Genomic DNA, 25,113 nt, shown 5'->3' with positions numbered 1-25,113 from the left:
TCCACCCGACTTCACAGGTACGACTGTAATTGGAGTGTTCTTAACTGCAGTGCCTATGTATGCAAGTATTTTCACATAGAACATAGCTCCACCCCAGTTCCATTGTGTATGTGTGTGTGTATGTATGTACATGCGCACGCGTACACACACACAAATCCTCACACTCCATATCAAGCTATTATGTGTCTTCTACAATTCACATCCAGCCTTGTCTTCTCCCCTCCATTGAGTCACACAAGCTCCCATTCCCCATAGCAATCTTGATGGGATACTGCCGCACTCCGTGTACCACGGCAGAGAAGCATTAGTCCCATTGTTTTCAGGGCTTTATAAGTGAACTGTGGTATATTTATAGCACAGGGACACAGCTCAAGTTGTGAATATTTCTAAGTGAAGTACACTTCACACATACTGAACTCCCTCTAGCTCAAAAAGGAAAAGACTTAAAGCCACACATAATATGCAATATATGCCTGCATTTCCAAGTACAAATTATAAGTAGCAGCAGTTCCAACTCTCTTGCCCTAAGCAAAATATAATTACTCAGCTCACCACAAAAGTGAAAGAAACCAGGTCTGCTATCCTCCTCCTTACATCCTTATGAGGCAACTCTTAACCACAATATCTCTACATTTTAAATTTAAACCATAACACAGCTCCAACTGATACTAACTATAAATGTTCTTAAAAACAGTCTCCAGCCCTGAAAGAAGTGCCAGAAAAAAGGCCTCATGGACTAATACCACCTTCTAAAGTCAGAAGTGGACAAAATTACTGGATTCCACTCCAGTATAGTATTAGTACTGAATAAATGAATTCATTGGCAATTCCAGAGGTGCATCTCTGGAATCTTTCTCATAGCTGAATTCCACTCACTAAAAATTTGCAGTCTTTAGATACACAACAGGCTGTATATTCATGCACTGGAGCCTCCTGCCCCAACTTGACACAGTGACATCAAGTCCTGTCATGCAAGAGGCCTCCATATCTATTTGGCAAGGTCTACAACATTTCCCAAACCTCCAGATGCATAACAACACAGTCAAATTCTGGTAGATCTCCAGCCAGGTTCAGTGTGGTTCCAAGGAAAGTGAAATGCAAAACCTATATATGTGAGAGTCTGTCACTATCTATATACCACTATTAAGTGTAGACTTATATCTGAAAACTGAATTAAATAGCTATGCAGCCACTACCCATTCTAGTTACCCTTGGTACACAGATGTAGGCAAGGCTGCTTTTGTTCATAGTTACGTTCAAGGACGGGACACGGGTGGCGTTGTGGGTAAAACCTCAGCACCTAGGACTTGCCGATCGTATGGTTGGCGGTTCAAATCCCCGCGGCGGGGTGAGCTCCCGTTGTTTGGTCCCAGCTCCTGCCCACCTAGCAGTTCGAAAGCACCCTTAAGTGCAAGCAGATAAATAGGTACCGCTTTATAGCGGGAAGGTAAACGGCAGCTTCGTCACGCTGGCCACGTGACCTGGAAGTGTCTTCGGACAGTGCTGGCCCCCGGCCTCTTAAGTGAGATGGGGGTGTAACCCCAGAGTCGGTCACGTACCTTTACCTTTACCTTTACATTCAAGGACAACCTGCAGAGCACACAAATACAAAGCTATTCCATTCAGATATATAACTTATATAGACTCGAAGAGAGCACTATTCTCATATACAGTGGTACCTCAGGTTAAGTACTTAATTCATTCCGGAGGTCCATACTTAACCTGAAACTGTTCTTAACCTGAAGCACTACTTTAGCTAATGGGGCCTCCTGTTGCCGCCGCGCCACTGGAGCACGATTTCTGTTCTCATCCTGAAGCAAAGTTCTTAACCTGAAGCACTATTTCTGGGTTAGCAGAGTCTGTAACCTGAAGCGTATGTAACCTGAAGCGTATGTAACCTGAGGTACCACTGTAGATGGTAGTAAAATGTATCTGTGAGTATTTACCACACCATTTTTGTTTAAAATATCTTGTGCTACTGAAGGACTGATTCTTTTGGAGATGGCTAACATTTTAAACCATCTTACGCCTTTATAATTTGGCAAAGTATCTTATTTTGTGTTTCAAATGCTAAATATGGTTAATTGAATATATCATTATTCTAGAAAATTGCAGACTATCACAATGCCAGTTCACTTACTCCACAGTATTATTTCAGGAAAGGTGTGGGCAGGTTCTTTTTTTTTTTTGTATGCTATACACAGGCAAGCTTCTTTGAAATATACTGGAATCAAATGGAAACATACATCTTAACATAAAATGCAGCTTTATTTCTGGTAGGTTCATAAGGATGCATTACAGCTACGGGGCGGGGAGCGATTTAAGTAATATTCGCTTCAAACAATATACTGCTTTATGTACTTTAACTTTAGTTGCTGATTGGAGTTATGGAGAGATTAACAAGGAAAGGACAGTGACAAATAATTAGGACTTTCCCTTGTTAAGATAATGATCTTCCAACTTGGGGTTCACATTACCTAAAACTTTTTGGATTAATGACTGAACATGCAGCATAATTGTGTGCATGTCTACTAACAGGCAAATCCCACTCTGCTCACTGGACCCTGCACCCAGGCAAACGAACATCAGATTGTTCATACATAATAAAAATAGCAAACATCAGTCTTAGGCAGGAAAGCAAAGTCATTCCCCCAGATAACACACTGCCTGTAGATTTAGTCCTCTTTAGAATCATCGCTATTAATATGACCAACACTTTTTGAACAATTAGAAGATAGTAGCCTCGTGTCCTTTTCTTAGATTTAAGTTCAGTATATATGGGTAATTCTTAATACAAAGCTTGATAACACTGGCAGTTCTTTCTCATTCAAGCGCTGGCTCCAGTCTGAAAATATTCATTCATTCATTCAGTCAGTCAGTCAGTCAATTTGTATGCCACTTTTTCACACACACAAAATCACACTCAAAGAAGCTTACAACAAAGAAAACAGGAATACATTTCAAACCAACACTACAAAAATAATTTCAAAATAACAAGCAAAACAATAGCAAATATAACAGCCATACAAAAAAGCACATTTAAATACTATAAATTTAACAAGATTAATAAAACATGCAGCATCCAATAGCAAAAATAACAAGGGAGCTTCACGGTTTCACCTTAGTCCTAGAAAGACCCCTCCCATGATGTTGCAGAAGCGTCTTATAAGGGGTGGGGTAGCTGGAAACACCCCATTATATAAAACATCGTGTAATTGAGCAATGAAAGTCCTGTACATTATTAAAATCACTCTTTGAAAGCTATCACATCATCTGACTGGATAAATAACTTTGGCACAAAGTAGCTTTCAGTATATTTTCTGTTGGGCCTCAGTGTAAACTAACCCAATAAGGAAACTCCACCTAAGAGCTGAGAATGCAATAGAGATTTCACACAAGCAAGGTACAGTGGTGCCTCGCAAGACGAAAAGAATCCGTTCCGCGATTCTCTTCGTCTAGCGGTTTTTTCGTCTTGCGAAGCAAGCCCATTGACGGCTTAGCGGATTAGCGCTATTAGCGGTTTAGCGGCTTATCGGATAAGCAGATAAGCGGCTTAGAAAAAGGGGGGGGGAGGAAAAAAACCCCACAGGAACTCGCAAGACATTTTCGTCTTGCAAAGCAAGCCCATAGGAAATTCGTTTTGCGAAGCACCTCCAAAACGGAAAACTCTTTCGTCTAGCGAGTTTTCCGTCTTGTGAGGCATTTGTCTTGCGGGGCACCACTGTATTATCTGATATGACTGATCATGTGAATCAGTCCTAAATGATGATCCCCTCAGAGAACAATTCTCTAATGCGGACACTGAAAAAACCACCACTTCAGTTTCTCTAGCACTGTGGGGGATTTTTATTTATTTTTATTTTAGTACATTAGTGCATTACCTTGAAAGGTGCTTGTTTTACATTTTTTATGGCTTGGGTTTACCAAATTTCTCCACTTACTGAATAGTACACAACATATCCCAGAAGTTTATCCTCCCCACTCCCTCCAATATGGATAAAAATACCCCTTTCCAGAAAGAACAAGGTGGATGTTTAGTGAAGAAGAGGATAAATTTGAAGCTGAAATGATGGATGGCAGTGACCTTTCTATCTGTAAAACTTCAGCATATAATAGGCTATTTAATCTTGAGAACTGGATTATTATTAATCAATTATTCATGACAGTTTGAATATATGGGAGATGCTTCTTGTTTTCTTAAATATCACAAAGCTGAAGTCCTGTTTGAGCAACAGGAAGATTAAATCTGAACAAGTCTACAAGACCCATGTCTATTGCTCCTTCAACTTCTATTGCTTATTGCTATAGAATATCGAACAAATTGTGCTGAATTAACTCCTACTGTGGTAATTTTGCAGTAATGTGTGTCATTCAAACAAAGAAAAATAATGGAAAAACAAGTATATTGGTGGAATTTGGCAGAATAGGCTATGTTCTTATGTGAATGGTGACAATGGAATCAGACAGCTTCTCTTTTCAAGGAAAATGTCTCATAAGATCCTAAAGGTGCTCAAATTAAAAGCTGAAATGATTGGCTGCGTAACATTGCACTTTGAATGGTGAAAATAGCAAGGCATGATGTGACAATAGTATGCTTACTTGCATTATGGATACAACTCTAAGTTTACTTCTCATTTTTTAATTTTTAACTTCTCTTAATTTACTAGGAAAATGTCAATTTTAAAGAAAACACAAAGAAGGAATCGTTGAATGAATTAAATACATGAAGCCTGGAGAAGAGACAACTAAGAGGAGATGTAACAGTCATCTTCAAATATCTGAAGGGCTGTCACATACATGATGGGCCCTATTTATTTTCTGCTCCTCTATGGAAAGGGCGAGGAATCTCAGGCCACAAGGTCAAAAGCAGCTCTTCAGGTCTCTGTTTGGCCCTCAGTCAGGGTTCTCCTTAGGTCATGTACCCTCTCCCAGGTCTCTGTGTCCATCTTAAGTGCTTTTGCCTAGATGGAACATGCTCATGAACATTGATGATGCCTCTTCTTGCTAATACCTGGAAGGAGAAGTGGGATAGAATCATGGACCTTTGTGAGGCTGGAATGTATCCTACTGTGGAAGGCAAGTGTCATATCCATTTTTGCTTCTCACTTTGCCTGTCAGTGCTATGCAGCCCCTGGAAAGCTGCTTATGAAAGAATGTAGCTCTCAGGCCGAACAAAACTCCCCAGGCCTGATCCACAGGGTAGAAGCTGAAGCAAGGTGTCCAAATGACAAGAACAAGGATTAAGACTGAACATTAAGAAGAATTTCCTGACAGTGTTAAGCTGTTTAACTGCCCAAAAGTTATTATCTTGCTGTGGAGACAATTGGAAATTGCAGAGCTTGGAGAAAATGAAGGATAAAGTGCGAGACTGGTTACACTACGCTCAGATTAAAGAAGTTTTTAAAAATGACAAAAAGTTAGGGTTCCAGGTGGAAAAATCGAAATTGGAAACAGAACTGTTAGAACCTAAGACTAAGGTACTTTCAAGAATGTATAGCTTGCTGTTAAAATGGAACACACAAGATGAAATGGTTAAATCGGCTATGATAAAGTGGGCACAGGATATTGGGTACAACATTATGTTTGAGGACTGGGAAAGGTTGTGGACCACTGGGTTGAACTTCACTGCATGTAATGCTTTGAAGGAAAATGTAATGAAAATGATATATAGATGGTACATGACCCCAGTCAAGCTTGCAAAGATATACCATGTGTCTGATAATAAATGTTGGAAGTGTAAAGAAGCTGAAGGAACATTCTTTCACCTCTGGTGGACTTGCCCTAGAGTGAAGGTTTTCTGGGAAATGATTTATAATGAACTGAAAAAGGTATTTAAGTATACTTTCCCCAAGAAACCAGAGGCCTTCCTCCTGGGTATTGTCGGCCAGAGGGTGATAAAGAAGGATAGAACTTTTTTCCTGTATGCAACAACGGCAGCAAGGATACTCATCGCTAAGCACTGGAAAACCCAAGATCTACCCACACTGGAAGAATGGCAGATGCAACTGATAGACTATATGGAATTGGCTGAGATGACCGGCAGAATCCGAGACCTGGGAGAGGAGAGGGTTGAAGAAGACTGGAAGAAATTTAGGATTTATTTACAAAAACACTGTAATTTAATTGGATGTTAAGAAGGATGCCAGATCATAAACAATTGAGCACCACTAAACTAGACGTAATCTGGTTGATAAATGAGATTGAGGAAAATATAATTTTTTTGGAGATTAGACTAAATTAAATGAATGAGATTTAAGAATCTAAATAAGTTGATAAATTGCTGGGAAAAGTTTTACAATGATGCAAGTGGGAGCGGGGGACGTGAGGGAGTCCAAAGAAGCTCTGAAAATATGCTATGATACATGTCTTATTGTTTATTACTTTTGCAATTTTGTATTTAAAAAATCTCAATAAATATTTTTTTTAAAAAGTTATTATCTTGCTGTATTTTTTTTTTACAATAATAAGAAAAACGAAACATCTGGAAACATTTACAATGGGAAAGCTAAGAAGACTTATAACAAACAGAGCAATATTTGAAACTGCGTAGGTGGATAAACAATCCATTTGGAAGGAGAAAAAAATATTGAGTCATTAAAGCAGCAGTAAACAGAAAGCAAGGCTCATGTTAAAATTATGATGCGCATTATGTTCAATGCAACACAGAAAAGCAAGTTCCTTGGCAAATCAGTCTTACGTACCAATTCTTATTTTTTTTCAAATAATTGCTTTGTATGTCCTCAATCCAAAATGTTCACTTTTGACTGATTCCATTTTCTACACAATGGAACACTCATATCTTTTAATTCCAATGCAGTTTTACTAGACCATTAGGGAAGACCCATCAAGAACACGTGCTGCACGAAACATGCAAACTATGATCCCAATCTTCTAAAGCCACTGATGCAGAAGTGAAGATTTTAAGCATAAGACAACTTCCTACATACACTGCACTTTTCTGCACACCCCCATTTATTGTTGTGAACATCCCTGTTCACTGCAGACCTGGAAATTAAGAACATAAGAATCTGCTGGATCAGGCAAACACCCCCTCTAGGTCCAGCATCCTGTTCTCACAGTGGCCAACCAAATGCCTATGGGAAATCCACAAGCAGGATTTGATAGGACTGGCCCTATATTATCCCATCTGTATGAGGGGGAGACATGCACAAGCAGGTAATTGGTGCCATAAAGACTAGCTACTCACGGAGATCAGGCTGGATGAAATTTGAATTTATAACTTGAAAACTTGAATCACTGCCTTCTGTAGAGTATCTGAAGGCACTCTCCTCTCTCCTTAACACACAACAAGACTGACAAATCTCAAGATTGTTCAAAGGGCATTTGCTTTCCTTGGAATTAATGGTAAACAGCATTATGGAATCTTAAAATAATAATTGCACAGATGCGCTGCCTGACATGGTATAATGCATGTTTGCTCAAGTCACAAAAACAGCTTGTTTATCTCTAGGTAGTCTTTGATGATGAAGACTGACAGAAATCATCCCTGAGAAGAAATTCTATTGACACACATTACAGTTCTACACAAATGCATTTGACACAGATTTAGCTACATCAACAGTCATTACAAGATTACACTAAAAAGGCAAGTCTAAACAGCAGCAATTAGTTCTGGAAATACTTACTTCTGATGAGGTCATCACCAGTGCAATTCCCCCAGACAGGCTGGTCCTCTGTATCTACTTGTATATTTGGGTTATTTGAAGGTTCTCTGATCTCTCTCTCTCCTAGCGCTGTTCTTCCTCTATCACATTTTTCTAAACAACAACAAAGGATTACACTATAAGCAATTTAAGAAGATTTACCCCTTCCTATCCAAGCTGCTTTATCAACAAGAATTTACCAAACTGTTCTCTTATAAATTGTTCATGGCTAAACTGCAAGAGTTAAGTATTAGCAAAGAGATTAAGGATAACTAAAATTATATAATAATTGTTCTCCATTCTTTTCTCTTTTTTGTAGTCTAACTGAGAGGGTGAGTTTTATGTAGAATCTACACACACACATAAAAAAATGTTCTGAAAACGTTTTTTTAAAAAAGCATTTTTAAAAATACATTGAATTTTCCATAAGGCTCACCATCGCCATCTAGTGTCACATTGCATATTGCACTTAAAACACACTTAAAATGTTTTATTTGTAGCTGTATAGCTGAGTCCTTAGTTGTTGCTATTGTTAAACAGCTTTGCCACCTACTGTAAAAATGATATCATTTTCAAGTATTATTTTGTATACTTAATTAAGGATTTCTGTACCAGCATTTACAAAATGGTCATAGGGTGTACCACAATTTTTTTAAAAAATGCATGCATATAAAACATTTAAACAGCAAACTAAAATATCAGCAATAGTATCAGCAGGCCAGCAGAAGTTCCAGCTATACTGTAATTCTGTAATACCTATAGTTCCATATCTGTGTACTAAATTAAAGGAATGATGGTGCAAGGCACACCGCCATAAAGAGGTCATTCCAAAGTGTTGAAGCTGATACTGAGAAGGCCTTACTAGATGCCCTCTCATTTCTTACATCCTCTGTTGAGAGAAGCACCAAAAGGCCAACCTGCTGGTCTTATAAAGTGTTGGTCACATGGGCAAGACATGTTAGTATGGCAAGCAACCCCACTGTTTGGCTCTTCTGTGAGATCTCCCTCATTCCAACATCACTGATCACATGGGATGAAACCTCAAAAGTGCAACAATCATGTTCCCTCTGTAACACAGGACTGGCTCTGTGCTATTGGAAAGGACTGGAGTTATGTGCAATTAAAAACTTTGAACCTTCAAAGTTCTTCACAGTCCATTTGAAAACTTAAACTCCAAAGTACTTTGGCCAGAATCACAAGAAAGGGTGAGTCATGCTGCACAGATACACTCTGTGTGTGTGTGTGTATATGCATGCAAGGATGTTGCTGTTTAGTCGTTTAGTCGTGTCATATATGCATGTATATACAGGGTGAGTCCTTTAAAAGAGGCCCCATGGATACACAGTACACATGTTCCATGGGGCCCCTTTTAAAAGATTCACCCTATACACACACACACACACACACACACACACACATATATATATATACACACACACACACACATATACATGCATAGAAACTGAAGATTTCTGATACACAGAAAAATGTTACTTTCATATATCTAATTTTTTTTAAAAAAACACTCCTGTCATATGAACAAAATCTTATTTAATAAAGCAATTCCAGATAGCTTTATGTGGCCAACTTTTGAAGTACTTTCCAGCCTACATACTTCAGCGATTACACAAATACCCCCAATCTGCACTATTTTAGAATTGGCAAACATAATTAAAAGGAAAGCAAGTTTTGCATAAACATTTTGAATTTAGGAAGTTCATTTTAGATACTTTCATGGCCAACCTTTAGATATGTATAAAAAGGTAAAGGTACCCCTGCCTGTACGGGCCAGCCTTGCCAGACTCTAGGCTTGTGCGCTCATCTCACTCTATAGGCCGGGAGCCAGCGCTGTACGCAGACACTTCCGGGTCACGTGGCCAGCGTGACAGCTGCATCTGGCGAGCCAGCGCAGCACACGGAAATGCCGTTTACCTTCCCGCTGGTAAGCGGTCCCTATTTATCTACTTGCACCTGGGGGTGCTTTCGAACTGCTACGTTGGCAGGCACTGGGACCGAACGACGGGAGCGCACCCTGCCGCGGGGATTCGAACCGCCGACCATGCAATCGGCAAGTCCTAGGCACTGAGGTTTTACCCATAGCGCCACCCGCATCCCCTTAGATATGTATTGCAGTTCAATTAAACAATGTACCGGTACGTGTGCCCTGAAGAGCTGTGATTGATGACAGATCTTTCTTTCAAGGTTGCATGGCAGGTGGTCTCTGTGGTGCAATGGATCAGTGCATCTGGCTGTTAACCAGAAGGCTGGTGGTTCGAGCCCACCTAGGAATGGCTGCGGGCAGGATTCCTGCATTGCTGGGGGCTGGACTAGATGACTCTTGGGGTCCCTTCCAAATCTACAATTCTATGATAAAGAGCCATGTCATATTTCAAAGTAAAAAGCTGTTTGCCTTTTTAGCATTGCATTGACTGCAGCAGAAACATCAAAGGAAATATCAACTCTGTTGCATTTGCCCATTCTGCATCACTCGGTTCAAAGTTCTGACTGGAAAAGAATCCTAGATCGGAAACTGCTGTACTAGGCAGACCAGGATAGTATGAGGTAAAAGCCAATGTCACTAACGTCGTTTAGGCTTTGACTTCAGAAGAATATGCATGTGTCACCGCCACATGGGCATTAATCATCTTAACTGAAATTATGCACAAGAAACTGAATGCAGAAGTATGTCCTTGCGACATTTACACTTAAGCTTGTCGGGAAATCTTGCATTTTCTTGGCTGATACTAATAAATTCATAGTTGTGTTAGAAGCAAGAAGAACAATGTAACATAAGATGATAATACAAGACACTATTGTCTCAAAGGGTATTACTCATCACTCAAAACTGTAGCATTTAATAAATACGAAAAATCTTAGCAACTTTTTCAGCCGTTAAGAGGGGCAGGAGGGGGAATCCAATTACTCATAACATTAAAAGCAGTTACCAGTAAAAGGTGGCACAAAATCTGGAAAAATTAGAGTAATTGTGAAACTCGATATTTTAGCAGTGTTGATTTACTGTTATTTCTATTGGAGCACAATAGCAAAAATGTCATAGCTTTCTCTCATAAAAAGTACCTCTTTCCAAAGCATATCTGCCCATGTAAGAGACTGTGTGACTGCTATATTCATTTCACACTTACCAACCTCAAGTTACAACCCAATTTGGAGTTGATATGCAGCAAAACATCCTTAGAAAATCACTTTGTTCACTTATCTATCATTCTCTGTACAGTATTATTAAACAATAAATAGTAACCTCACTCAGTTAGAAATCTTAAACATACTTATTAGGGAAAAAGCACCACTGAACACAACTGAGTAAACATGTATAAGATTGTGCTATAAATGTACCTTCTAGGACAGTGGTCCCCAGTTAGCCAAGTACTGTGGACCCACTGTTTTATAAAATCCAAGCCATGGATCCCCTGCTTTTGATTTTTTTGATACCTTTATGGTAGTTTTTGTTATGTGAACGGTGCCACAGACACCTTGAGTGGATTACGTGGACCCCCTGGGATCCGTGGACCACCAGTTGGGAACCACTGTTCTAGAATACTTTTAGTTCACAACAGGTTACAGATCTATGAGTCCTGAGTGGCACTTTTAGGCAACTGCAACACAAGTGGGAAGCCTCTCTAACCAAAGGGGAATGGGGGTGAGCAGGAGAAATAAAATTAAAAGACAGCTGCATCACTTTACTTGTTGCAGTTCTCCAAACTCAAAAAAGCTCCAACTCAAATCAGAACTCAGAAACATTTACAGTAAGTTACATGATGACTCAACTGTGTGTATTATGGGCTGCTGTCTCTCAAGCTTTGCAGATATTACTGACTCCTGTTAGCATCATCATACAAAGGCAAATGCAGCTAGTGACTGAATAGTACATAATCTACTCAGTGGAGTAGAGAAATTCTGAAAAGAGAGAAATTCCATTGGCTGAATTTCTATGACAGACAAGGCCCCCACATTTCCATATTAGAGTTTGGCTCCATTTGGCTCAGATCTTGCACCCACTCCCTTGTCCTGTGCTTCAGATCTGAGCCGCCAAGGCTCAGCTCTCATGAGGAATAAGATTTTCCTCCTAATTATAAACATACCAATGTTTCAATTAATCAGTCTTTGTTTCAGGTGTTTCAGGAAGGATCTGCTTGCACTGCTTTATTTTTTATAATGGTGAGGTCCATTAACCATTCAGAATGATAGCGTGAATGCAAGGAAGAGTGCGAAGGAGAAGATACCAACAAATTGTTGCAAGTCTGGTTGCAGTTCCTCAATTATGGCAAGGAAGGCAGGAACTTCACAATTTGGTTTGTTATAAGAATATTTATGCCACCTTTCAATTATATTCCCAGGGCAGTTCACAAAATAACATGAAAATACAAAAAATACAGCAAACTAAAAGCCACAAAATAATAAAATAGTTAGCAAAATTAAAACTGCATCTAAAACGTTTGGGAACATAAAAATGTATATGCCTGGCAGCAACAGGATAGTAAAGCACCTGTAGGGCAAAAATCTCTAGGAAGATTTTTGCACCTGTAGGGCAAAAATCTCTAGGGTGAAAAATCTCTGGTGCACCACAACTAAGTAATAATATATGACCATGTGCTGAATACTTCTCACCACTGACTACCACCCAAACATCTGGAATTACAGAAGGTGAGTAGGTGAGGGAAATAGGGTGGCAGCTTGACATCCAGACAACTCCTAACTTCATTGGCAGGCAAAAAGTTCCGCCTCCTCTCTCCACAATCACACACCCTTATGACCTTTTAAATTACATCCTCATTTTCCACTTTATACATTACTGGTGTTCATCTGCTTTTAAAAGATGTGGGTCTGCTGCACAGGATAGTTTGGGCCTAAGAAAATGGCAAAATTTTGAGGCTGATCTTTCAACTGTAGCACTAAACAGCATAAATAGATCATGTCTCTTTATACTAGTATCTAAAATGGCACTGAGATTACACATAAAATCTGGGATACAAATAACAATACATAGCTGGAAATGTAGTTTTTCTCAATGTTGAATCATTTATGCTTGTCCTCAACATGCTTTTAATCTTGATTGATTCTAGAGTAAGCCATCCACAATGGGGTATGCAGGGTCAAGTCACCTGATGTGTGCTTTAAAACTCTTCCTGTGATTAGACTATCCATGCCTTTTTCTCCCTGCATATGGCCAAGGTAAATGAAGAAAGAATTGGTGATTGCAATCCTGGTGTATGCCACCTTCAAATCCATTTTCCTTCATATTGGTGTCCACTTCTGTTAAAGAAACTCAGCACCAGCCAGACTAGCCCATATCAGCGCCACTCACCCCAAACTTGCTGGAGGAGGTGCATGTCAACAGCGTCACACCAGCACATGCGGTGGACCTGTGAAAAGTGGTCACATTGTGGGAATCAATATTTGGGGGTTTTTATGCCATAACTAGACAAAACCGGAGCTGGGCATGTTTAGCCTGGAGAAGAGGAGGTTAAGGGGTGATATGATAGCCATGTTCAAATATACAAAAGGATGTCACATAGAGGAGGGAGAAAGGTTGTTTTCTGCTGCTCCAGAGAAGCGGACACGGAGCAATGGTTCCAAACTACAAGAAAGAAGATTCCACCTAAACATTAGGAAGAACTTCCTGACAGTAAGAGCTGTTCGACAGTGGAATTTGCTGCCAAGGAGTGTGGTGGAGTCTCCTTCTTTGGAGGTCTTTAAGCAGAGGCTTGACAACCATATGTCAGGAGTGCTCTGATGGTGTTTCCTGCTTGGTAGGGGGTTGGACTCGATGGCCCTTGTGGTCTCATCCAGCTCTATGATTCTATGATTCTAAAACATCATTAAATCCCCGAATCCGGCTTAACTTGCTTGGGAGATAATATGAACCTGCATTTCAAACATCTTACTGGTCTGTTCTTGTTGGCAGCTAGGCCAGTAGTAGCAAGGTATTGGAAGGAGCATTTCTGGGACCGCCTACATCTGTTTTCAAATGGACACACTGCAGACCAATGCAGGTTCAATCTGCAATTACCGTATTTTTTGCTCTATAAGACTCACTTTTTCCCTCCTAAAAAGTAAGGGGAAATGTGTGTGCGTCTTATGGAGCGAATGCACAGCTATCCCAGAAGCCAGAACAGCAAGAGGGATTGCTGCTTTCACTGCGCAGCGATCCCTCTTGCTGTTCTGGCTTCTGAGATTCAGAATATATTTTTTTCTTGTTTTTCTCCTCCAAAAACTAGGTGCGTCTTGTGGTCTGGTGCGTCTTATAGAGCAAAAAATACAGTAACTTTTGTTTTCTGAATGAAACCAGTTTATCAATAAGTGTTTTTCAGGGGCTAAAAATATGCAATAGATCTAGACTGTATGTGAACTTTATCAGGAAAAAACAAATACCTTAGTCTCCATTGATTCTAGAATAAAATGTTGTGTGCATGAACCAACTATAACCACAGTTAACAGTTTGTTGTTGTTTAGTCGTTTAGTCGTGTCCGACTCTTTGTGACCCCATGGACCAGAGCACGCCAGGCACTCCTGTCTTCCACTGCCTCCTGCAGTTTGGTCAAAAGTTAACAGTTTACCATGCAGCAAACCACAACCCTGGCTTAGTGTTACATACAACCAGGGATTGTGGTTTGTTTCACGCAAACAAACTATGAATGGGAAGCTTCACATCACGGTTTCTTTGATGACAACATAGCCATACAAAGAAGAATGGTTCTAATGCAGATTCTATGGAAAGGAATCTTGCTTTTTTTAAAGACCTGAGATACATTTAAGGCATCTCAAAAAGCAAGTAAGTTTGATTCTTGTTTGCATCTCCATGTGTGTTAAGTAAACGAGATACCCATACACTGCAACAGACCATAGACAGGTTTCAAATCTGAGAAATGCTCATGGAAGTGGCCTAAGTATGTCCATACATTATATATTGTTCCTTAATAGCTCAAAAAGTGTTCCATAAAACAGCTCTGATGTTTGCAGGCATACACCCAACTCCAGATAATAAACTGGCAGCATTTTGTCATAGCTGAATTTTCTGAAAATGCTAAGCAATCCTATTTAGAATGCATTACAGAAGTCCAACCTGGAGGTCACTAGGGCATGAATGACCATGACTTTGTCCAACTTTGCCAGGGAGAGGTGTAACTCGTGCACTGGACAACACTGGTAAAAGATACCCTTAGTCACTGCCATTGTGTAAGTGGAAAAGTTACCTTAGTAACCTCTGCAGCAACTCTGTGCCATACAGTTCAATCTTATGCGTGTACTTACTTACTTATTCAGTAAGTACCACCATGTTAAATGGAATTTACCTTCAACTTATTAAAAGGCTGCAATCAAATGTTCTTTATGAGGGTGAAAATCCCACTGATCACAGTGGGATTTACTTTAAAGTAAACCTTCCTTGGATTGGGCTGTTATTGATTTTCCCTATGAATTCTTTAGAAGTTTACTTCTGACGAAAGTTGCATGGCAAGGATAGTTAAGCGCTTCTACAAGAAGAAAGGTTTGTTATTATTAACACATATTTCTAGTGTGTCACATTCATCCCTGAGTTTAGATTGCTGCTGCAACAATATTGCCACTATACAGTTGTGGACTAGTGTAAGTATTTATTTTGGTCTTCAAATATTATTGTGCATAGTTGAGTATCATTTAAAGACAAAGTGTCAGTTCTAAATGAATAAAAACAATGAAGTGGTTAAAATACTACATATTGCCTGTAAAAGGAAAAAAAATAACTTAAATGCCTCTCATTTTATTTATACAAAAAGGTATTCCAAAATCTAAAACACTTTAAATGTTGTTAAAACACGGAAACCTTTACAATAAACAGTGTCACATGACCATCCTCCTACTTGAATGTGCTCACTTTAAACTTGTCACCTAGTGAATCTGGAAGGCAAATTTTAAAACAAAATTGAAAGTAAACAGCCAGCTACACATAGGAGGCTGCCTTACGCTGACCAACCAGTAGTCCATCAAGCTCAAGTATTGCCTACACTGACTGGCAGCCGCTCTCCTGGGTTTCAGATAGTGGTCCCTCCCTGTCCTACCTGGAGATGCTGGGACCTTCTACATGCAAAGCAGACTTTCTACCATTGAGCTACAGTCATTGAGCTACAAACATTTTGTTGCATATCTAAGCATTTTAAAGCATATCTACTCTGGAGCAGCTGCTCATGTGCACACTTTCAGGCAGCTTGGTAAGGAGAAGATAAAGGCCTAGCATGAGAGCACCTGCCCCCTCCCCTCCAGTTTCAAAACTGCTACTCTACAAGGCGAAAAATAAGAGTTTTGTACATATTTAGTCCGGCATTCTTCGGCCTGCTTCGGAATTTGGGAGGTGTGGCAAAAATGGCAACAAACAAAAAAAAATAATGGCAGGAGTGAAGAACAGCCAATGCATCTAGAGGAAAGCTCTGGAGAAGGAAGTGACACAGGGACACAAAACCCCTCATTTTGTGCCTGTATTGCAGAATAATCCCCCCCCACACACACACACACTTTCCTAACAGGATGTAGGGAAGGTAAGCAAGCTGTAAGCGGCCTGGAAAAGGCAACACATCCACCCCTCCCCTTCCCAATGCACACAGCCTAATCTCAGCTGCATCATTTCAGCTGTTCAGCCGTCGCGGCTCTCCCCCCCCCCCCCCCCCAGAAGAAAAACTTTCGAGCAACTTACCTCGAGGGAGCGAGATCAAAAAGCTGTTTTCAGCCGGAGCTGCGCGCTCTGGCCCTTCAGGCCCTGAAGGAAGAGGTTCTCTCGCTTGGGACATCTGCCAAGCTCTTTTCCTCCGAGTAATAAAGAGCTTAAACGCCCCTCTCCTCCTCTCGACAAGGCTAACGCAAGACCCTGAAGGAAGAAACAAATGAAGAAGACTTTCAGATGGGCTTCGAGGCGCGCATTCTCTCACACACATATATACGTATTATCTGACTCGCTTGCAGGCAAAAAGGACGGGAGATGCGCCGCCGCCAAAGAGAAGCCCGAACTTTTTTTTTTTTTGCAAAGCAACCGGGTGCGCCGGTTTCTGCTAAAATGTAACATGCGCACAAACACATATACACACTCTCTCTCTCACTCTGTTGTTTATTTTTTAACCCAAAACACCGCGCGCGAAGAAGAGGAGCAAGCCAAAAGCTTCGGGCCGAAGCAAAACAAAAGCAACCTCCTTCAGCGCCTTTACCTTGGCATTTCCTCTCAAGAAGCCCTGCTCTCTTCCTTCCCGGGCTTGGGAGGGAAAGAAGGAAGGAAGGAAATAGAGGGGAGGGGGAGAGAAATAACTTTAGCAGGAGCTCTTCTTCTCCCAGGCCAGCCGCTTCCCCAACATCTCCCCTCCCGTTCCCGCCTCTTTCTTCGGCGCCCCCCCTTCTTTCCTTTCCTCCAGCTGTTTAGCACCCCGCCCGCCCGCCCCCACCCACCGGGGCAGCAGCTTAGCTTGGCCCCAGACGGAGCCTCCCAGCGCGGAAACTGGCGTCAGCTTCGGCCCGAGCGCGGCTCGCGCCCCTCCCGCCAAAACTGGGGCTCTCGCGCTCTCTTTCTCTTTCGCCCTCCCCACCCGCCGTCATCGTTTCCTCACGAAAACCGCCTGGCTCTTCTTTTCAGACTGGCAGCGCGGTACTTACTTAAAAAGACATTAAAAAAAAAAACCAAAAACAAACCCGAGCCTGGCCTGGTCCCAAAGAACAACTAGCCTGACTATAGTTGTTGTTGTCCCTGAATGGCGTGAACGTATTTTTGCAACAGAAATTGACTCCGGCGGAACCTGTTGCACCTGACGGCCTTTGGGCCTCTGATAAATGTATTTGTTTTGCCCTGAAGAGGACCTTTCTCACACCTATATGGCCCAGACAAAAGTCCTTCTGTATACTCTACAAATGCTCTGCTTCAACGCGAATCCTCTAGGCCCAGGGAGGTTTATATGGTGTTATAGGGCTCCCGCCAGGGCCAGATTTAGGTTTTAGCTACTGAAGGTAATGGGGCCCTTTATATGTCCAGCTGTCCTTAGTCAACAACAGATTGTCGCTGTTTTTTGTGTTGAATATATGCTATATGGTAATTTATGGACCTAATATGTAGGTATCTAAAGCCATTTGCACATAACAAAATATGTATTTTATCAAAGTAATTGTTGAACTTATATACAATTAAGAAGTATATTAATAGTGAAATACAGTGGTACTTCGGGTTACATATGCTTGAGGTTACAGACTCCGCTAACCCAGAAATAGTACCTTGGGTTAGGAACTTTGCTTCAAGATGAGAACAGAAATTGTGCAGCGGTGGCAGTGGGAGGCCCCATTAGCTAAAGTGGTGCTTCAGGTTAAGAACAGTTTCAGGTTAAGAACGGACCTCCAGAATGAATTAAGTACTTAACCCGAGGTACCACTGTACAATTAAGAAGAAGTATATTTGGGGGGCCCAAGCTATAGCTTGTTTAGCTTAGATGTAAATCTGGCACTGGTTCCAGTCCTAAATACACTAAATCCCATCGGATTTGATGTTTTTCTGGACTACACTTTAGGAGTACAGGTGTGTGCCCCCCATAGGAATGAACTCCTGGGGACAGAGGGGTCTTTGCCTCTCCCCCAATAAAATATCTGAATGTGTACACCATGTCCTGTGATCGATTAGGCAAGGTGGGGCTTACCTGCACCCCCACCCAATTTTTTATTCGAGTTGGCACCCCTTCCCCCCCCAAAGAATCATAGAAGTTTAGAGTTGGAAGGGGTCGCAAGGGTCATCTAGTCCAACACCCTGTGATGCAAGGATCTTTTACCCAACGTGGGACGTTCTACTTGCACACAACCATGTATATGTGTAGTACAGGGAAATAAATAATTTGATTTAAATTGCAAAAAATGGCCCCAAAGGGGCAAAAACGGCCCAAAAAAGAGCAGGAAAACTGCAAAAATGGAATGGTACAAAAAGAGCAGGAAAGGGGCTAGCAATCCCAGCAGCCTTTGCAACTTTGATCCCATGCATCTGAAAGGAGGTTTGGAAGGAGCAATTGTAGTTGAATTTGGTGAATGTTTGGCAGAGTTTTCAGATGAGTTTTCGGAGATGGCACCTAAACACAAGGCACCGTCATCTTCCTCAGGTGCCGAGAAACCCAAGAAGCAGCAAATGCTGCTCACGGGGGAGGAGAAACTGGAAGCGCTGGGCTGTTTACAAGACTGTATGACTGTGTGTGCTGTGGCACAGAAGTAAGGCAGGAATGAGTCCAGCATATGTGCCATCAAGATACAGAAGAAGGAAATCTGGGCAGGAGTAGCAGTGAGTGCACCAACAACTGCAAAGGTCACCAGCAATGTGTGGGACAAGGTTCTGGTGAAGACAGAGAAGGCTGGAGGACATGAACCGCAAGCGTGTCCCCATTGATGGCAACACCTTGTGCCAGAAAGCTCTCAGGCTGTTCGCAGCTTCAAGTCTGCTACTGGAGAGGGGAAACAGTGTGTGAAGGAGTTGTAAGCCAGCTCCGGTTGGCTGCACCACTTGAAGGGTCACTACAGTTTTAAGAATATCCACACCACTGGTGAAGCTGCATTCATGGACAAGGAGGTTTCAGCTGTACCATCAGCAGCAAGTGAATCTGAGCCACGGCCAAGGACTTCGGGGTACCGGTCTACCCACCCCCTTGTCGTTTCCACATCATCCAGTGATGAGGAAGACTAAGAGCCACCAGTGCCACCATTTATGCCAGTCTGGTAAGTGCTGCTGGGTTTTTTTTAAGAGTTCCCAGAGGTTTACTGGGTGTTTACAGGCTTTTTAGATGGTATTCCCCACTGTAGTTCATTTCACATACACGCCGTACCTGGCAACATAACCCCTGCGTAACTGGGGAGACACCTGTACTTGTAGTAACAGACTTCACATGCGAAGTACCCCAACAGTATCCTCTGTCTTTCCTAGAAGCCTAGAATACATCACAGAAATTCAAAGGTGAGGGAAAGGTATTTTATTCATTACTATTGCTACCAACTTGTAGGCCTCCAGAGTTGAACCTCAGCAGTAAAATAAAATGAAGCCCAATGTTGCCCCAGAATTACTGGAATACAGTCGTACATTGGAAGTTGAACGGAATCCGTTCTGGAAGTCCGTTCGACTTCTAAAACATTCAGAAACCAAAGCGCCATTTCTGATTGGCTGCAGGAAGCTTCGGAAGCCAATTAGAAGCTGCGGAAGCCCCATCGGATTTTTGGGTTCCAAAGAACATTCGCAAACCAGAACACTCATTTCCGGGTTTGCAGCATTTGGAAGCAAAACATCTGAGTATTTTGTTCCCCCTCCCAGACTGTGAGGGGTGGGGGGAACGTGCACAAAAGGATTAAAAGCAAATGCACCAACAGCCTCTTACCCTATGGGTTAAGCCAGGGGTTGCCAACCATCACAACTCAGCACCTGAGTATGCTATTGATATATTGTAATATGATTAAATACCTCATAGAGTAGGGGTTTGTTATTATTTATTTCATATGTTTATATACAGTATACCACTTAATACAACAGTTTCCGAAATGGTTCACAAAAAGATAGCAAATGCTGTAAACAATGAAACTAAAAAGACTACAGTACCAGATGGGGAATCACAGAACAGCAAAGGCAATTCATACTAGCACACTTTTAAAAAATCCTAAGATTTGGTGGATTGACTCAGTGGTCAGACCACCAGGTAAGATACCTGTAAGGTGGTTGTAAAATTGCAAAGGTATGACCTCCGTTATCCAGACCTCAGCTACCTCCCCACCCATTATTTGGGGGTGGGAAATCAACACCTGAGCTAGGAGCAGGACTATGACAGCTAGTCCTGACTGCTCAATGTCACATGAGTCACTAGGCTCTCTCCTATGGGTTAATCTTGGATATCTTTTTTAAAAACCTATGTTAATACAGGATATACAGAAGCTCAGTTTTTTTCATGTCTTATCTACTAAAAACATACTCAGCATACTTAGTGACACTGTGATCAACTCCCTCAGGATGGTAAGAGCAGCCTGGTTGGATCAGGCTAAATGCCTATCTAGTCCTAGCAAACTTTTCAGTTCAGGCAGTTTAGTTCAGATACCCTACTTTTTCTACAGCGAAGCAGGGGAGAATTATATTTGATTAGTTTTTTATGAATTTATGAATCACCTTTCACTTAAGTTTCAAGGCGGTTTACAATTGACCATAATAGCAAGCTAAAATTAGAAATAAAGGCAATAGAAACAACTAAAAGGTTTTAAATCAATACAAATAAAACACCCAAGAATATATATTAAAAGTCAAAACAAAACAAAAATGCCTTTACTTGTTTCTGCAAAGTAAAAAATAGGGGGCACATTTCATATCTCAGTAGGGATGCATGCTGGAAGCCCTGCTACAAATTGCTGTGGAGGGGGCTTCTGCTATCTTAGGGACTTCAAGGAGACACCCTCCTACAGAATGCAGTGACCTACTGGGGATGTAAGACAGTCTCTGCTGCAGTAAACTGGTCCTGAGCCGCACAGGGCTGATTTAAACCTTGTGGCTGCAGCATGTGTGAAGCTTTAACAGGAAGATAATTAAGCCAGACTCCTCAAAACACATGTATCTGTCATGACCTGTGTGACATTTAGACACTTATAACTGTGACTAGAGGTGAACCCTATCTTAAGAAATCACCAGAAAATGATTTTGTGGTAAGGTTTCTCACAATTACGAGAAGTTCTGTATCCCAAATACAACTTGTTCTGTTTTTCTTATTTCATACAACTGCATTTTCAAATGTGAGGGGGGGAGTGGTATGGCAAGGCATAATTTGCATATACTTATTTATTTTCCTTACATTTATATCTCCACTTTTGGCCCCTGGTGGAAGGTAAGGCAGGTATAATTGTGTTTCTCAAGTGATCTCCCAACCAGGTATTAACCAGATCCAGACTTGATTAGTAGTAGCGGCAGCGTGGAAGCCTCATGTGCCTTCAGACCATGGCCTGCTCCATAATTTCTCCATAACATTGAGAAATTATGAGAAAATTGAGAAAAACCTTGTCTTAAGTGTGTGTGTGGTTTTTTAAAAATCTATAATCATTTATATAATCGCTTAAAACAAAAATAAATCTCTAACATTATAATCAGGGGCGTTCCTATACTTTGCTTACCGTGCATCTGAGTCCACTGCAAAGTGCAGTACTGGTGAGACCACCCCAGCCATCTGCCATCTTAATCTGCCCAGAGGCGTCTATACATATAAATTAGCACATGCAAATTTGTGTCATGGGCCCATGCCCCGAATCCTTTAAGTACCCAGCAATGCCTCCTGGTTTCTCATCAACACACAATCAGATTTGGTTTCAACTGACTGTACTATTGTGCTCTCAAAACTAATCTCCAGCTTTGCTAATGTACTGATCACAAGGCCTTACTTTCTCTGTTGTCTGTCTTTCAAGGGCTCTGTGAGGTCTAAATTGAGCTAGAGATTCAGACATGTATTCCATTTTGGTTTTTTAATTCCTAAGGGAACATGTATTTCTCATTTACTGCCTTGTCCCTGCCTTGTCTGTAACTTGAAACCTTGAAAGCAAATTAGGTTTGTAACTTAATTAAGTGCCTATTTGAACTCATTCCTCCATCATGGTATGAAAAAATCTGAATACATGGCTGGATAAAGACCAACCTGGCATTTCTAAATAAATGTTGTAATTTATTGAACCGTCTGTATTTCCATGATTTATACAGACAGAAGAAGAGTCTTGAGTTACTTGAGAAGTTGCTCGCTTTAGTTTAAACACTACCTGATTAAATTAGATAAAGGAAAAAAGAGGCCAGGAAACTCTGCATCTAACCCCTGGCATTTTCTCGCATCCTTTTCCAACACTGGTGCCCACCAGCAAGCACACTGGTTCATTAGGGACCCCTCCAAACCAGTATGGGTTCTTCTCTCTTCCATTGTGGTACACTGTATGAGGAAGAGGTTTAAATATCCCCCTTTAGCTGAGGAATAGGCAGGGCCTTTTTTCGTTCCCTTCATGGCACACTGTAGATGAAACTAATCTCCCTGTCAGTTCATTTGCTCTGATAAACTTGGGGGGGGGGCAGTCTTCCCTACTGTGGCATATGGAGATTTAAACCTTTCCACACCATAGTGAAGATGCACACTGTGCTCTCCTCACTCCTCAGTTGATGTGTATGAGGAAGTAAGAAAGGTCTGATTTTAATCCTCATCTCATGGTGCTTTAAACCCCACCAAGTGTGTGGTGATAGTGTTGAAAATAACTTGTCTCTGCTGATTGCATGGCCCAGCTGAGGAGAGGAGGCTTAGCAAAAGGGAGAAGAGTCAATTGGATTGTGTCTCTGTGCTAAAGTGTGTGTGATAGAAGGGGTGTATTATTGGTCCTGCTAACATTTTGAATATTGTCTACAAACGGTTTTCCACTGGGGTAATGAGACCCCTGGCTAAAATAGGTAACAAGTTTCATTTGCCTTATTTTCCTCTGTTAAAATAGACCGCTGAGTCCATTGCTATTATTCAGGTCTAGTACAATATATTATGGATATGGGCAGCGGAGAAGAACTTAATTTAGCTTTTTAACTGGCCACAACTCAGTTAAAATTAAAAATTCAGATTTAGTCCCGTTAGTATAATAGCACTGGTGACTGGAATTATGTCCACAATCCTAAAAAAAATTAACAAAAAGTTGCTGTTGTTGGCATCTGTTTTGAGAGGCAATGGAGTGTGACTGTGGGGGTGAAGTCAAACCACGGGACAATCACGTTGCTTGCTGTGGCTGCAGAAACTGCCCTGACACCTGCGGGCATAGGGCGTTATACAAACAACAGCAACAACAACTCCTAACTGCTGCCTCTTGCATTGTTTTGCTGCATTAGCAGCCCTGAAGTGATCTTTCCAGGGCACATGTCTGGGCACTGTTTATGGAGGTCCTGGGCTGCCCAGGCAACAAGACCCCATCTCTTGGCCTTGCTGGTGTTGTCCAAAGGAAAGAAGAGCAATACATTTGGCAGCAGCTGGGCTGTAGGAGTTGCCGGAATGAGGTGTACAAGACATCATCGAACCGTTTTAGGGACTCCCCACTGGATTTTTGTAGGGTTTACTCCTTAGCCTTTTCCTCTCTTGAAGATGCCCCTCAAGGCAGCGAGTAATAGGAAGTAAATCCTATTGCATTCACACACATCTGTATCCTGTGTAGAAAGGGAAGTGATCACAGTAAAAAGCAAACAAACTGACACAACAAAAATCAGCTAGTACAGTGGTACCTCGGGTTAAGAACTTAATTCGTTCTGGAGATCCGTTCTTAATCTGAAACTGTTCTTAACCTGAGGTACCACTTTAGCTAATGGGGTTTTCGGCCGCCGCCATGCAATTTCTGTTCTTATCCTGAAGCAAAGTTCTTAACCCTAGGTACTATTTCTTGGTTAGCGGAGTCTGTAACCTGAAGCATCTGTAACCAGAAGCGTCTGTAACCCGAGGTACCACTGTACTCTAAACAAACATATTTGAAAATGCAGTAATACTAAAGAAATTAAAGGTAAAGGTACCCCTGACTGTTAGGTCCAGTCGCGGACGACTCTGGGGTTGCATGCTCATCTCACTCTATAGACCACAGACGCCGGCAATTGTCTACAGACAGCTTCGGGTCATGTGGCCAGAATGACTAAGTTGCTTCTGGCGAACCAGAGCAGCGCATGGAAACGCCGTTTACCATCCCGCTGGAGCGGTACCTATTTATCTACTTGCACTTTGACGTGCTTTCGAACTGCTAGGTTGGCAGGAGCAGGGACCGAGCAACGGGAGCTCACCTCATTGTGTTGGGATTCGAACCGCCGACCTTCTGATCGGCAAGCCCTAGGCTCTGTGGTTTAGACCACAGCACCACCCGCATCCCACTAAAGAAATTACCTTGTGGCAATTAGAATATTGGCACTGTAATATCTTTCCAGAAACAAACTTCAGAAGGCATGGCCTAAATCCGAGGGAGAATTCCAAGTATGAATAATGCTTAGCTATCTAAACAGCACCATCACAGGTTACATACTATTTTTTTTTTTTAAGAAAGCTCTTTAGAAACATGTTCAAAAAATTTCTGAATAACCGTTGTTTATAAGTAGATTTCCAGCGAAGTAGATTGAATAGCAACAGCATGAAATTGCTAGTGGAGGAGGAAGCATATGAGGAAAGTACCAATCACCATCAGCAAACAGTAATATCAGCAGTACAAAAAATGCTATCAGATGCACAGAGTAAACAAACTGAATAAATGGAAACAATTTTATCACACTAGTGTATTTCAATTACAGTAATTTTAGATGTTATTTGTACACATAATAGGTAAAATACAACTGGGAGGAAAAATGAGATTTTCGAGATTATGGTATTTCTTTCATTTTGGTAAGCAAGAGGTGTTTCAGCCCAGTGTCGGTTGAAATCTCTATTTTACATGCATTTGTAGAGAGTTGCAAGCACCCATA

The 25,113-nt window shown here is 41.4% G+C and overlaps 1 protein-coding gene and 1 long non-coding RNA gene across 2 annotated transcripts in view; one reads left to right on the top strand and one right to left on the bottom strand.

Moving 5' to 3' along the window:
- MDFIC (MyoD family inhibitor domain containing) overlaps positions 1-17,191 on the bottom strand; it is a 43,186-nt gene extending 25,995 nt beyond the window's left edge. The window contains exons 1-4 of the mRNA XM_079994458.1: positions 17,088-17,191; positions 16,853-16,896; positions 16,348-16,518; positions 7,647-7,778 (exon numbers count right to left, since the gene is read on the bottom strand). Of these exons, the coding sequence (XP_079850584.1) occupies positions 7,647-7,778; positions 16,348-16,441 (226 nt within the window). The 5' untranslated portion in view covers positions 16,442-16,518; positions 16,853-16,896; positions 17,088-17,191. The remainder of the gene's footprint in view (positions 1-7,646; positions 7,779-16,347; positions 16,519-16,852; positions 16,897-17,087) is intronic.
- Positions 17,192-19,237: 2,046 nt separating this feature from the next.
- The window catches only part of LOC307226042, a 117,106-nt gene continuing 111,230 nt past the window's right edge, over positions 19,238-25,113 (top strand). Inside the window, exon 1 of the long non-coding RNA XR_013843285.1 lies at positions 19,238-19,373. This is a non-coding gene — a long non-coding RNA (uncharacterized lncRNA). The remainder of the gene's footprint in view (positions 19,374-25,113) is intronic.

Source organism: Podarcis cretensis (genome assembly GCF_951804945.1).
Source record: "Podarcis cretensis genome assembly, chromosome: 10".
Lineage (NCBI taxonomy): Eukaryota > Metazoa > Chordata > Lepidosauria > Squamata > Lacertidae > Podarcis > Podarcis cretensis.
This window is presented reverse-complemented; position numbering and strand designations above follow the sequence as displayed.